This window comes from Salvelinus alpinus, chromosome 17, assembly GCF_045679555.1.
Source record: "Salvelinus alpinus chromosome 17, SLU_Salpinus.1, whole genome shotgun sequence".
In the NCBI taxonomy this organism is placed as follows: domain Eukaryota; kingdom Metazoa; phylum Chordata; class Actinopteri; order Salmoniformes; family Salmonidae; genus Salvelinus; species Salvelinus alpinus.
The window spans coordinates 18,495,165-18,509,598 of NC_092102.1; the positions used below are offsets into that span (position 1 = coordinate 18,495,165).

The 14,434-nt window shown below is 42.5% G+C and overlaps 1 protein-coding gene across 12 annotated transcripts in view; it reads left to right on the forward strand.

The window, feature by feature from the left end:
- Window positions 1–520: 520 nt before the first annotated feature.
- Window positions 521–14,434, forward strand: part of LOC139542371 (C4b-binding protein-like) — an 80,978-nt gene continuing 67,064 nt past the window's right edge. For 11 of the 12 annotated variants that reach the window (XM_071347713.1, XM_071347715.1, XM_071347719.1 and 8 more), the window contains exons 1-7: window positions 521–671; window positions 1,518–1,725; window positions 1,856–2,044; window positions 2,311–2,407; window positions 2,681–2,754; window positions 3,290–3,472; window positions 12,235–12,411. In XM_071347713.1, the coding sequence (XP_071203814.1) occupies window positions 1,647–1,725; window positions 1,856–2,044; window positions 2,311–2,407; window positions 2,681–2,754; window positions 3,290–3,472; window positions 12,235–12,411 (799 nt within the window). In that variant the 5' untranslated portion in view covers window positions 521–671; window positions 1,518–1,646. Of the gene's footprint in view, window positions 672–1,154; window positions 1,362–1,517; window positions 1,726–1,855; window positions 2,045–2,310; window positions 2,408–2,680; window positions 2,755–3,289; window positions 3,473–12,234; window positions 12,412–14,434 lie in introns of those variants that run through there. The other variant, XM_071347714.1, reaches the window with a different exon arrangement.

Here is a 14,434-nt window from a genome sequence, read left to right on the forward strand (position 1 = left end):
CTGTCCTCCCCGGCCAGTGGTCTGTGCAGTGTCCTGTCCTCCCAGGCCAGTGGTCTGTGCAGTGTCCTGTCCTCCCAGGCCAGTGGTCTGTGCAGTGTCCTGTCCTCCCAGGCCAGTGGTCTGTGCAGTGTCCTGTCCTCCCCGGCTAGTGGTCTGTGCAGTATCCTGTCCTCCCAGGCCAGTGGTCTGTGCAGTGTCCTGTCCTCCCAGGCCAGTGTCTGTGTAGTGTCCTGTCCTCCCAGGCTAGTGGTCTGAGCAGTATCCTGTCCTCCCAGGCCAGTGGTCTGTGCAGTGTCCTGTCCTCCCAGGCCAGTGGTCTGTGCAGTATCCTGTCCTCCCAGGCCTGTGGTCTGTGCAGTATCCTGTCCTCCCAGGCAAGTGGCCTGGTGTAGGATCAAATAGGGTCACAATAGTGGAATGGGGTGGTGGGCTTTTTAATGAGTGTAGGGTTAGTTGATTGGGCATTCCCCCTCCTTTTCCATTGTTGTAGCGCAAAGTATGTTTTTTTTTACTCCAGTCCAGTTCGTGGCGGTAATGCAACATATTGGATGCCAACCGCCGTTAAACCTCACCAAAGAAGAAGAAAATGCGCAACACAAACATACATTGGCTACTGCTAGACAGGTTGACAGTTGGATTTTGAAGAAAGCATACAGACTTTGAACAATAAGGTAAGAGTTTTCCAAATACTATAGCTGATAATTATAGGAAATTATACAAGGGGTGGGTCTAATCCTGAATGCTGATTGGTTAAAAGCGCATTCCAGCCGGTGTCTATTCCACACGTTACCAATAAATCGATGATGTTAAAATGCCTCATCAACCCTACCAGGCAAATTATAAACTTGTTCTCCACTATAAAAAGCATCTAGACATTATCTCACATTTTATTTTAGACTAACATTTAGTTTTCATCTGAGGAGATTTGTATAAACTTCTTCTCAGGGCTAACACCCGTGCCAATATCCTACAAACAACGGTATATTTGGCATTATGACTTATTTGTTGAAGAAAGTGCCATGTACGCAAACACGGTAGTTAACTGATCCAGCTAACGTTAGCTAATTAGCCAGGCTAGATATCTCGCAGGTTCCACCCAGTACCAGTTAACGGGTGGGTATAATTTGTGGAACGTTCCAACAGGAAACTGTTCCAAAAACTACGTAAATAATAAGGATGCCAACAAACGCATACAAAGTAGCATGATCAATTCACCTCGCTAACTAGCTGCCGAATAGGCATCGACTCACCACGTAGCTTATTATTAATGTTTGTCCATAGGCTACCAGAGTGAGGACAGACATTTTTCGGAATAAACGTGGTGATTGAATAACTCAACAAAATTGCCCGCTTTCTACCTGGTATTTTATACTGCCGCTATACAACTTTGTATGCGTTTGTTTGCAACCTTGTTATTTACGACGTTTTTGGAACGGATTCCTGTTGGAACGTTCCACAAATTATACCCACCCCCAGCTAACATTAACATAATGGTGTCTCTTTCCATGTCAACACAGTCTGATTACGACAAGTGGATTTTGCGAGAAGTTCATCCGTTTAGGTGGGGAACTTTACTCTACAGAACAAGCAAACCAACCAATCCAGGAAATCGTGTGTTGCTGCTTGTTACCGGAAAAGAAGACGTCATGCTGCCCTCAAAAGACATCTGTTGGTCCTTGATAATAGGGATGGTACAACTTGCCTACATGGTTCTTCCTGTTCAAGGTAGGGTCAACTAGAATCAGTTATATTTCTATGCAACTCACCCTGTCTACAGTCGGTGGTTTGAAGGTTTTGTCTCCTGCATTTGGCTGCCTTGGTCATTAACATGAACTCTTTCTTCCACATCTTTTAGCTCAAGAATGCTCCAAACCCATAGGAAAGCCCAACATGGTTTTGACAGAAGCCTCCATCACCAAAGAGACATTCGGAGAGGGAACAAACGCAAATTTTGAGTGTGAAATTGGATATGTCAGTGCAGGAGGGTCTCGATCAGTCACCTGTACTGCAGGCGTTTGGAGTGAAGTGAAACTGACATGCAAAAGTAATTCCAATAATTATATTTATTATTGTGGTAAAAAGTTTATATATTCATTGCCCATCCATAAAACTCAGTGAAATACTAGCCTAAGCCTAGCCTGGAATCCGGACTTGTTTTGTGCAAAATATTCCACTCCTTGCCACTCCATGTCGTATGCCAATATGTTTGGCATATGAAATGGAGTGGCATTTTAGCACAAAACAAGTATTCCAAGCTAGCCTACATTTCCTCTGTACATGAGTCTGACTAGTTTTCTTCATGGTTTTCAGGAAGGTCATGTGGCCACCCAGGAGAAGTGACGAACGGCAAATATATTCTCGAAGGCGTAGAGTTCGGTGCCAGAGCTGCTGTTACCTGTGACACTGGGTCAGTGCAAGGCTATTTGCCTCCCCTTTCTCGCTCTCTCTTGTGCGTGCGCGCACTCATTCTTTAATAGGGCTCAACTGAGTACTTTAACATGTCAACTGTCATGTTTCACAAAGTTGACAATTTGCAGGCCTAATACTTTTTGTCCCTAAAAGCTAAAGGAAATGTTTGTAAAGCTTATGATATCATGATCAGTGAACAGTATGTTGTAACCCCTTGCTATCCCAAAACCAATGGTCCAAATACTGTCTCATATTGTGTAATCTTTCTCAGCTATACACTTGTGGGCAGCGGTGTAAGGAACTGTTTGGCCGAAGGCTGGGATGGCAGAGTTCCTGTATGTGAAGGTTAGTCAAGTGAACCCTGACCTGTTCACCGGACATGCTACCTGTCCCAGACCTGCTGTTTTCAACTCTCTAGAGACAACAGGAGCGGTAGAGATATTCTTAATGATCGGCTATGAAAAGCCAACTGACATTTACTCCTGAGGTGCTGACTTGCTGCACCCTCGACAACTACTGTGATTGTTATTATTTGACCATGCTGGTCATTTATGAACATTTGAACATCTTGGCCATGTTCTGTTATAATCTCCACCCGGGAACAGCCAGAAGAGGACTGGCCACCCCTCATAGCCTGGTTTCTTCCTAGGTTTTGTCCTTTCTAGGGAGTTTTTCCTAGCCACCGTGCTTCTACACCTGCATTGCTTGCTGTTTTGGGTTTTAGGCTGGGTTTCTGTACATCACTTTGAGATATCAGCTGATGTAAGAAGCGCTATATAAATACATTTGATTTGAAGTGAAAATAACAATAACTGTAACAGTTCTAAGCTTGTGCCTAGATCAAAACTGTTCATAACTGCTGTTGTGTTCTACTCTGCAGTGGTGAAGTGTGGAAAGCCCCCCACCATTGTCAACGGTGGACCTGTTATCCCACCTGAAGACGAGTACAGCTATAGAAGTGTTGTGGAATATAGCTGTGAGAAGGAATTCACTCTGGTTGGAACTAAATCCATAGTCTGTGAAAAGGACGGAGAATTCCAGCCAGCTCCACCTGAGTGTAAAAGTACGTTGAAAGCTTGCCTTTTTACCCCCTTCTGTTTTGAACAGTCATAATTATGGTTGTTAAAAACATAGAACTGTTCGTATGAACTGTTCACACTGATAAGATATTGTAATCAGATTACAGATACTTTTGAAAACTAGATTACTTCTTGGATTATTTGACTTCAGAAAGGATTCAACACCTTTCTGTTTTCAATGACATTCAATTCAGCTTTAAAAAACAGAGCAATTTTTAAGTTTGTTCCACCTGAGCGAGTCTGACCACAAGTCAGAGACCACTATGATGACACCCCAAATGCGTTGGGGTGTCATCATAGATGGATCCTTTGTCTACGTCTAATGCCTCGTAAAGAGAAAGTAATCAGATTACATTACTCCACCACACAATCATGAACACGGTCAGGGTCCAGATGACCTAATTTAAAAACATTTTTAAAATAGCAAAAATATCACTATCTAGCCTGATAAAAAAATAACATAAGCAGAGATGTGCGTGAGACATTTAAGTTATAATGCCCGAGAAGCCGGTGTTTGAAGAATGTGTTGGCACGGATGTTGTTCGTTTTCGTCGAGTGCCGGCAAACCGTGCCAATATATCCTCCAAACACCGGCGTCGAGGATATTATCACTTTTATACAACAAGTTACCAACATTTTCAAATAATGATTGACATATTTTCATAATTTTTTAAATTTTGATTAATTTATTCATACTATTTCATCTTTCCACAAGATATATTCCTGACCCAAATGTAGGATTGCTAGAGACGCAACCCAGTCATTCAGTCTTTTTATCTGTATCTATGGACGCGACCCAGTCGTTCGTTCTAAATGCCATACTGGCTGGCAATGGTCTTATCCCTTGCTTGCTAGCTAGCCAACTACGGCTAACTTAGCCACGTCAAAGTGGAGCCAGAATAACAGCAAAGCATTTGCATTTGTTTAACCTCTAACGAGCCTCTACCCCGGGTCCGGGATCACCCCCCATCCCCCCACACACTGATTAGCATAGCTAGCATAGCTTCACAAGTAGATAGTAGCATCTAAATATCATTAAATCACAAGTCCAAGACACCAGATGAAAGATACAGATCTTGTGAATAAAGCCACCATTTCAGATTTTTAAAATGTTTTACAGGGAAGACAAAATATGTAAATCTATTAGCTAAACACGTTAGCAAAATACACCACTTTTCTAACTCCATCAGTTTCTTACTACTTCAGGTGCTATCACCAATTCGGCTAAACTAAGATATTGATAGCCACTAACCAAGAAAAAACCTCTTCAGATGACAGTCTGATAACATATTTATGGTATAGGATAGGTTTTGTTAGAAAAAAGTGCATATTTCAGGTAGAAATCACAGTTTACAATTGCACCGACCATCACAAGACGACTAGAATTACTATAGAGAGCAACGTGTATGACCAATTTACTCTTAATAAAACATTTCATAAGAATAGACAAAGCATAGCAATGGAAAGACCCAGATCTTGTGATTCAAGACAATATTTCAGATTTTCTAAGCGTTTTACAGCGAAAACACAATAAATCGATAAGTTAGCATACCACATGTGAAAACGTTACCAGAGCATCGATTCCAGCCAAAGAGCGCTATAACGTAATCACCGCCAAAATATATTAATTTTTTCACTAACCTTCTCAGAATTCTTCCGATGACACTCCTGTAACATCATTTTACAACATACATATACAGTTTGTTCGAAAATGTGCATATTTAGCCATACAAAACCGTGGTTATACAATGAAAATAGTAGCAACTCAAGCATCAAAATGAGGGACGTCAGCTTTCAGAGTGATCTAGTTTAATCGAAAGCTAATCATATACTTGACTAAAAAATACAGGGTTGACAGGAATCGAAAGACAAATTAGTTCTTAATGCAACCGCTGACTTACATTTTTTAAATTATCCTTACTTTTCAATACAGGGTTCGCCAAGTGACGCGATAACAAACAAAATGGCGAAATATGCGTTTAAAATATTTCGACAGAACAACGATTTATCATATTAAATATTGCTTACTTTGAGCTGTTCTTCCATCAGATTCTTGGGCAATGTATCCTTTCTATGTTGTAATCTTCTTTTGGTCGATAGATGTCCTCTGTCCTTCGAAATATCCACTAACGATCGAACGGGACCCCAAAACGTGTCCAAAGTTTCAGAGTGCACAACAAAGAAATTCCTCAAAATCGCACTAAACGGATATAAATTGCTATAAAACGGTTCAAATTAACTACATTATGATGTTTTTAACAACTATAACGACTAAAAACATGACCGGAGAAATATTACTCTCTAAACAACGATTTGGAAGGAGGCAGGTCTGATGCCCATCTTGCGCACGACGCATGCAGGAAGAGAGCGGTACTTCTACGTTTTCGTGTTTTATAGTGGCTGTGATTGTGCAATCGACTCCATTCAAAACGTGATGACGTACAGACACCCAGAGGAAGACGTAGGCAGTGTCGGTTTCTTCATAGCATTCACTGTCGCCTTAAAAACAGACTCCAGATCAGGGGTAAAAATTTCTGAAATCTGACCCCTGTCATGAAAAGTGCTGTAGATATTGTTCTGTACCACTCAGAGACAAAATTCCAACGGCTATAGAAACTAGAAAGTGTTTTCTATCCAATAATAACAATAATATGCATATTGTACGATCAAGAATTTAGCACGAGGCAGTTTAATTTGGAGACCCAAATATGCTAATGCAGAACAGCACCCCCTATAGTTCCAAGAAGTTAAGCTGTTTTCTAGTTAGCTTTATTTGGATACATCTATAACAATGAGCTTGTCAGGACACTGAAGAAAGACAATCCATGACATTAATTTGAGGTGATTTTAATAAGCAAAACCATACTCTTTGTTATCCACCACAGCTGACATAGCTATAGCTACTTATTCTACCGGTATGTCACATTTATCTGTACATTCACCTGGATGGTTAAAATATCTGTCGGAGTCTGTGCTACTACTTCTGCTGCCTTGCTTCAGTCTTTTGGGTGTTGATGGTGCTGCAGTATTCTCTTTGTTTTCGGCCAGGATGTTGCTCGAGTGTTTTCTGTCTGTTGGTGAGGGACGCCAGTAGCTATGGAGCAAACCTTCGCACCGATGTCCACTCACTGACATAATCTCCCTCGCTTCTAAACCAGCATTGGCCAGTTTCTGGACTGTCGTGGTCCTGATGCTGTGATTTGTGTATGTAGTTGTTCCCGCTGCCCTGCAGATCTTGGGTAGAAGTGCTGCCAGATAGTTCACGCCCATCGGCTCTGACATGTACCAGATCGAGTCCCCGATACACCCTCCTCTCCTTGGGTGGAGATAAAATACAATACATGCGTTATCCAGGCATTTCGATAAATATTTCTCCAGTCATGCCACCGGGCGTAGTGGGTTCCCTGGCTGCTCGAACAAGAATCCCCTCTTGGACTCCCAGCCCCTCTCCCTTGAGTCCAGATGATTGTTTGTGGCCTCGTTATATGCGAGGGTTGTGTATCTGAGAGAGAGAATGCGTTATTGTTTTCCAGTAGCCTAATTACGAGTGCAGCTTAGAATTAACCCAAACAGACTATCAACAACATACCGTTCTCGTCTGTTTTCACGAGGAATGAGTTGGGCTTTAGTTGTCTGTTTTCCTCTTCGACCTCAGATGTAACTGGAGGTCGAACCACACTTTTTGGACCAAACCCCCTGGTGTACCGGGATTCAGAGCCTGGAAGTTTTGGAAAAGGGCCATGTCCTTATCGGTGTTTTGAGGGTAGCTGTTTTGATATTTTCCTTGCAAATTTTATTCGTCACATGCGCCGAATTCAACAGGTGTAGACCTTACAGTGAAATGCTTACTTATGTCTTGTCTTGACTATCATTAAATGTGAAGACTGTTATTTTATCAAATCAGTTTTCTATGTGTAATTATTATTACGTGATTAATCTGATCAGAAACTTTAATCAACTAGGAAGTCGGGGAACCACGGGAAATTGTTTAGTCCTCATCTTATCGAGTACAGTCTTCTATTAATGATTATTAATCTTTACCTTCCATCAGTCTCATTCCAAACGTTGTAAAATTCTTGGTTATGTGCACGAACCCTAGTGTAAATTATGAATCAACGATATACAAATTGGCTTATTTATTTACTAACTAAATAATCACAGAAATACATAAACGCACACAATTAGTTCATACATCGTGTTGCTACATTGTACAAAGAAAAGTCCCTAGCGGGCGAAACCAATATGATGGCTTGGTAAACAAATAATAGGGGCAGTGTGGCAGTTCAAGAGCGGGAAACTCATAGAGGATTACTACACTCATAGAAATTGCTAATACTTTACATGAAGGATGACCGCTCATTCGAAAATAAATTGCAATTGACATATTTACACGTATTTCTTGCTGTCTCTCTCTGTGGTCGCCGGTCCGTCTGCTGGAGAGAGTCGACAAAAGTCTCTGCTTGTGTTTCCCCGAAAATTGGTTTGTCTTTTGTGGTTGTAGGTGGTTAGAATGGATACTTTAGAGTACCGTTCATAAATGATCTCATAGATAGATGCTTCGGCGGTTGTCAGTATTCTCGTTCTAGACTTGCGTCATTTTTAGCAGCAGACTAGTAATTATACGTCTAAAATTTGCTCTTATTCTGTAGGGATCGATAGACTCAGTTTAACCATTTCTAGCCGTGTAGCCAATGCTCCACGTGGTATAGTCTTGTCCTTTGGTAGAGTTGTAGTTTAAACCACTTCACACACCAGCATCACCTGGCATGATTTGGTCTTAGAAATTCAACCATTTGCAACTTACACCGGGGTTTCCGTGGTCTGGTGTGAATTTCATCAGTAGTGGGTTTTATACATTTTAGTAGAAAAGTGTGGTTCCGTGACGCCGACGTAATGTCTATGCTCACGTGGGCCATGATCTACACCCAGAAAGGGCCACGTCATGACCCTTACAAGCCCTTAACACGTTTCTTAACTTTGTTGGTTAAGTAGAAAAATAAAAGTAACAAATAAATAAACAGTAGCAGTAAAATAACAATAGCAAGGGGGTACCAGTACAAAGTCAATGTGCGGGGGCACCGGTTAGTCGAGGTAATTGAGATATGTACATGTAGGTAAAGTGACCATGCCAAGATAATAAACAGAGTAGCAGCAGCGTAAAGAGGTCTGGGTAGCCCTTTGATTAGCTGTTCAGGAGTCTTATGGCTTGGGGGTAGAAGCTGTTAAGAAGCCTCTTGGACCTAGACTTGGCGCTCAGGTACCGCTTGCCATGAGAGAACAGTCTATGACTAGGGTGGCTGCCGTCTATGAACATTTTTTAGGGCCTTCCTCTGACACCGCCTTGTATAGAGGTCCTGGATGGCAGGAAGCTTGGCCCCAGTGATGTACTGGCGGTACGCACTACCTTCTATTGTACCTTGCGGTTGGAGGCCGAGCAGTTGCCATACCAGGCAGTGATGCAACCGGTCAGGATGCTCTCGATGGTGCAGCTGCAGAACCTTTTGGGGATTTGAGGATCCATGCCAAAACTTTTCAGTCTCCTGAGGGGGAATAGGCTTTGTCGTGCCCTCTTCACGACTGTCTTGTTGTTCTTGGGCCATGTTCGTTTTTTTAGTGATGTGGACACCAAGGAACTTGAAGCTCTCAACCAGCTTCACTGCAGCCCCGTCGATGAGAATGGGGGCGTGCACGGTCCTCCTTTTTCCTGTAGTCCACAATCATCTCCTTAGTCTTGATCACGTTGAGGGAGAGGTTGTTGTCCTAGCACCACACGGCCAGGTCTCTGACCTCCCTATAGGCTGTCTCATCGTTATTGGTGATCAGGCCTACCACTGTCATCAGCAAACGTGATGATGGTGTTGGAGTCGTGCCTGCCATGCAGTCATGAGTGAACAGGGAGTACAGAGGGGACTGAGCACGCATCCCTGAGGGGCCCCGTTTTGAGGATCAGCATGGCGGATGTGTTGTTACCTACCCTTACCACCTAGGGGCAGCCTGTCAGGAAGTCCAGGATCCAGTTGCAGAGGGAGGTGTTTAGTCCCAGGGTCCTTAGCTTAGAGCTATGAGGGCACTATGGTGTTGAACGCTGAGCTGTAGTCAATGAATAGCATTCTCACGTGGGTGTTCTTTTTGTCCAGGTGGGAAAAGGCAGTGTGGAGTGCAATTGAGATTGCGTCATCTGTGGATCTGTTGGGGTGGTATGCAAATTGGAGTGGGTCTAGGGTTTCTGGGATAATGGTGTTGTGAGCCATGATCAGCCTTTTAAAGCACTTCATGGCTACAGACGTGAGTGCTACGGGTCGGGAGTCATTTATGCAGGTTAACTTAGTGTTCTTGGGCACAGGGACTATTGTGGTCTGCTTGAAACATGTTGGTATTACAGACTCCGTCAGGGACAGGTTGAAAATGTCAGTGAAGACACTTATTTCTTATTTAACCTTTATTTAACTAGGCAAGTCAGTTAAGAACAAATTCTTATTTTCAATGACGGCCTACACTGGCCAAACCCCCGGACGAATCTGGGCAAATTGGGCGCCGCCCTATCTCAATCACGGCCGGTTGTGATACAGCCTGGATTAAAACCAGGGTGTCTGTAGTGAAGCCTCAAGCACTGGGATGCAGTGTCTTAGACCGCTGCACCACTCGGGAGCAACTTGCCAGTTGGTCAGCGCATGCTCGCAGTACACGTCCTGGTAATCCATCTGGCCCTGCAGCCTTGTGAATGTTGACCTGTTTAAAAGGTCTTACTCACATCAGCTACGGAGAGAGTGATCACACAGTGGTCCGGAACAGCTGATGCTCTCATGCATCCTTCAGTTTTACTTGTCTTGAAGCGAGTATAGAAGTCATTTAGCTCGTCTGGTAGGCTCGTGTCACTGGGCAGCTCGCGGCTGTGCTTCCCTTTGTAGTCTGTAATAGTTTGCAAGCCCTGCCACTTCCGACGAGCATCGGAGCCGGTGTAGTACGACTCAATCTTAGTCCTGAATTGACACTTTGCCTGTTTGATGGTTCGTCGCAGGGTATAGCAGGATTTCTTATAAGCTTCCGGGATAGTGGCCCGTTCATTGAAAGCGGCAGCTCTACCCTTTAGTTCAGTACGGATGTTGCCTGTAATCCATGGCTTCTGGTTGGGGTATGTACGTACAGTCACTGTGGGGATGACATCATCGATGCACTTATTGATGAAGCCAGTGAATGGCATTGGAAGAATCCCGGAACATATTCCAGTCTGCTAGCAAAACAGTCCTGTAGCTTAGCATCTGCTTCATCTGACCACTTCCTTATTGACTGAGTCACTGGTGCTTTAGTTTTTGTTTGTAAGCAGGAATCAGGAGGATAGAATTTGTCAGATCTCCCTCGCCAAATGGAGGGCAAGGGAGAGCTTTGTACGTGTCTCTGTGTGTGGAGGTGGTCTGTAGTTATAGGTGGTTAAGGTGGTCTATATATATATATATATCTCCCCTCTGGTTGCACATTTAACATGCTGATAGAAATGAGGTAAAACAGTTTTGAGTTTCCCTGCATTAAAGTCCCCGGCCACTAGGAGAGCCGTCGCAGGATGAGTTTTTTCCTGTTTGCTTATGGCCGTGTACAGCTCATTGAGTACGGTCTTAGTGCCAGTATCGGTTTGTGGTGGTATGTAGACAGCTATGAAAAATACACAAACTCTCTTGGTAAATAGTGTAGTCTACAGCTTATGAGAGACTCTACCTCAGGTGAGCAAAACCTTGAGACTTCCTTAGAATTCGTGCTTCAGCTGTTGTTTACAAATATACATGGACTGCCACCCCTTGTCTTACCAAAGGCCACTGTTCTATCCTGCCGAAAAAGCTTAAAACCCCCCAGCTGTATGTTTATTAATGTCGTCGTTCAGCCACGACTCGGTGAAACATAAGATATTACAGTTTTTAATGTCCTGTTGGTAGGATATACGTGATCGTAGTTTGTCTATTTTATTATTGATTGGTTGTACGTTGGCTAATAGGACCGATGGTAAAGTTAGATTACCCTCTCAGTGACGGATCCTAACAAGCCACCCGGATCTGCGTCCACGATACCTCTGTCTCTTTCTCCTGCGAATTACAGGGATAAGGGCCTTGTCTGAAGTAAATTGAAGAAAAAGTATTCCCCCAGTATGGGGTGAGTAATCACTGTCCTGATATCTAGAAGCTCTTTTCGGTCATAAGACACGGTGGCAGAAACGTCATCAACAAAATAACTTACAAATAACGCAAAAAAAACATACACAATAGCACAATTGGTTACGGGATCGTAAAACGGCAGCCATCTCCTTCCGCGCCATTATTCATACATTTCCTGGCAGGGTTGATGAGACAGTGGATTGCGCAGTGAGATGGAACATAGTAAATAGGCATTTCAACGTCATAGATTTAGCAGGTGGTATCTTGTGAAATACACAGGCTGGAATGCAGTTTTATCCAATCAGCATTCAGGATTAGACCCACCTGTTGTATAAACATACAACACAGGCTAATAGAGCAGTCTAAAACATGGTTTATGTGTACTGTGGGCCTATACTTAAAAACCATGATGCAACATTGAGCTCAGAATAGGTGTGTAACAAACTAGCTTATTTATTGAAGGCCTAGTTCCAGAATTCATAAATAAATGGTTATAGCAAAATTGTGATAATATTGCCTTCAAATAGCCTTAAACTAATGAGGAACTTGGGCCCACCTTGTTCACAACAGTAGCTAATGAAATTGCTCTTTGTTTACATCTGCAGTGGTTTCATGTCCTGCTCCTGTTGTTGAGAATGGCGTTAGGATTGAAGGTCGTTCGCCCCCCTACAAGCACAAGTCTTTTGTGACGTATAAGTGCAACGATGGATATGAGATGACGGGAGAGGCCAGTCTGACATGTGAAATAGAAGGCTGGTCAGCTTCTATTCCCACATGCAAAGGTAAGACTTGTTTCGTGTGTTTGTTATTTAACAGACTTTAGCCTATATTTTAACTTAGATATTTTGGTGTTTAGGACCAGAAGACCAATATGTCAGCAAACTGACTTTCTGAATTGACCCTATCTTATATAAACATATTGAGACTATTTTGATAAGACATTATGGTATGTGTGGTAGGCCTAGTCTTCATGTTAATCATTATTTTTCACCATATGCATGCCTGTGCATAGCAACCTCAGGTAATTATTTTCCCTGACTGCATTAGTTTGGATTTGGTCATTGTGATTTCCATTTATTATTTCCTTCTTGTCCATTCCTTGCTACTCGCCTGCATGCTTTTTAGGGCTGACCCCAGTTATTCGACTGGTTGATTGTCTGGTCAATAATGGGCTGTTGGTCGACCAAGATTGTTTTTTATTTTGTTTGGGCAGTAAAATAAAGGTATTTATTTTATACGGCACACAAGACACCGGTCTTATTCACGCCCATCTCAGTGAACGAATCTATTGCGGAGGCCGAGACAAATCCATTGCAGAGGTCGCAGGGATGGCACAGTCCAAGAAGTCCATTGTGCAGCCACACTCCCCGTCTCCCTCCAGAATGCGCACTCTCTCTTCACATCAAACAGCAAGCAAACAGTCTGTTTTTACATCCATTGAGAATGACAATAGTTCCTCAATGTATTTGAAAAATATTTCCAGCTCTCTCCCTTTCGAGAACCACTCAGTGTGAAAGGGAAAAATGTTATGCTCTGATCGAGTGGAAACCCCCTGGTGTACCGGCATTCAGAGCCTGGAAGTTTTGGAGCAGGGGCATGTCCTTATCGGTGTTTTGAGGGTAGCTGTTTTGATATTTTCCTTGCTGCCTTAGTTGTTTGATTTTGCCCAGAAATACATGGTTAAAAATGGTAAATTCAGTGTCCTTCATAAGGCACCAGCTGCGACTGATGGGTGGGTCATTTAGAAACCGGTTGAGCCCACTACGGAGTGCCAGGTAGCTACTTATGCTGTACTGCTCACCCTTCCCATTTCGTACATTTCCATAAAACTGTCGGAGAAGGATGTTAAACTCTTCCTTAGTGACAGTTTTGAAGTCAACAACTTTTTTCTTCTCTGCTAGCCAGCCCTCGAAGCAACGCACAGCCCAGTTTGTATTCTTAACTGTTTTTTTCCCGTTGCAGCTTTTCTCTTGGTCTATTCAATGCAGTGTCCCCCAAATCTGCATGCCTGGGTATTTTTGCCATCTCTTTTTCCGATTAATCAATAGTCTTGTCGACAAAAATATCCAAAAAGGTTCCACTCATCCATTTTAGTTTTGGCAGCAAAGTATCGATTTAGCCAATCAACTGAAAAAGTTTTGCATGTTGCTATGACAACCAGCTCAAATAGCTGTCTGTCTCTCATTCGGACACGTTCACTTTATATGGGACAATGGAGATCGCAATTCAGTATTGAGAAGGTTGGAGAGACAGACGGTAAGGTTTATACATCTCTGCTGTTGAAAACCAAATGCTAGTCTAAAAGAAATGGGAGATAATGTCTAGATGCTTTTTAAGTTTATAAATCAAATGTTATTCGTCACATGCGCCGAATTATGTCTTGTCTTGACTATCATTAAATGTGAAGACTGTTATTTTATCAAATCAGTTTTCTATGTGTTATTATTATTACGTGATTAATCTGATCAGAAACTTTAATCAACTAGGAAGTCGGGGAACCACGGGAAATTGTTTAGTCCTCATATCGACTCTTCAGATATTTTCATATCTTATCGAGTACAGTCTTCTATTAATGATTATTAATCTTTACCTTCCATCAGTCTCATGCCAAACGTCGTAAAATTCTTGGTTATGTGCACGAACCCTAGTGTAAATTATGAATCAACGATATACAAATTGGCTTATTTATTTACTAACTAAATAATCACAGAAATACATAAACGCACACAATTAGTTCATACATCGTGTTGCTACATGGTACAAAGAAAAGTCCCTAGCGGGCGAAACCAATATGATGGCTTGGTA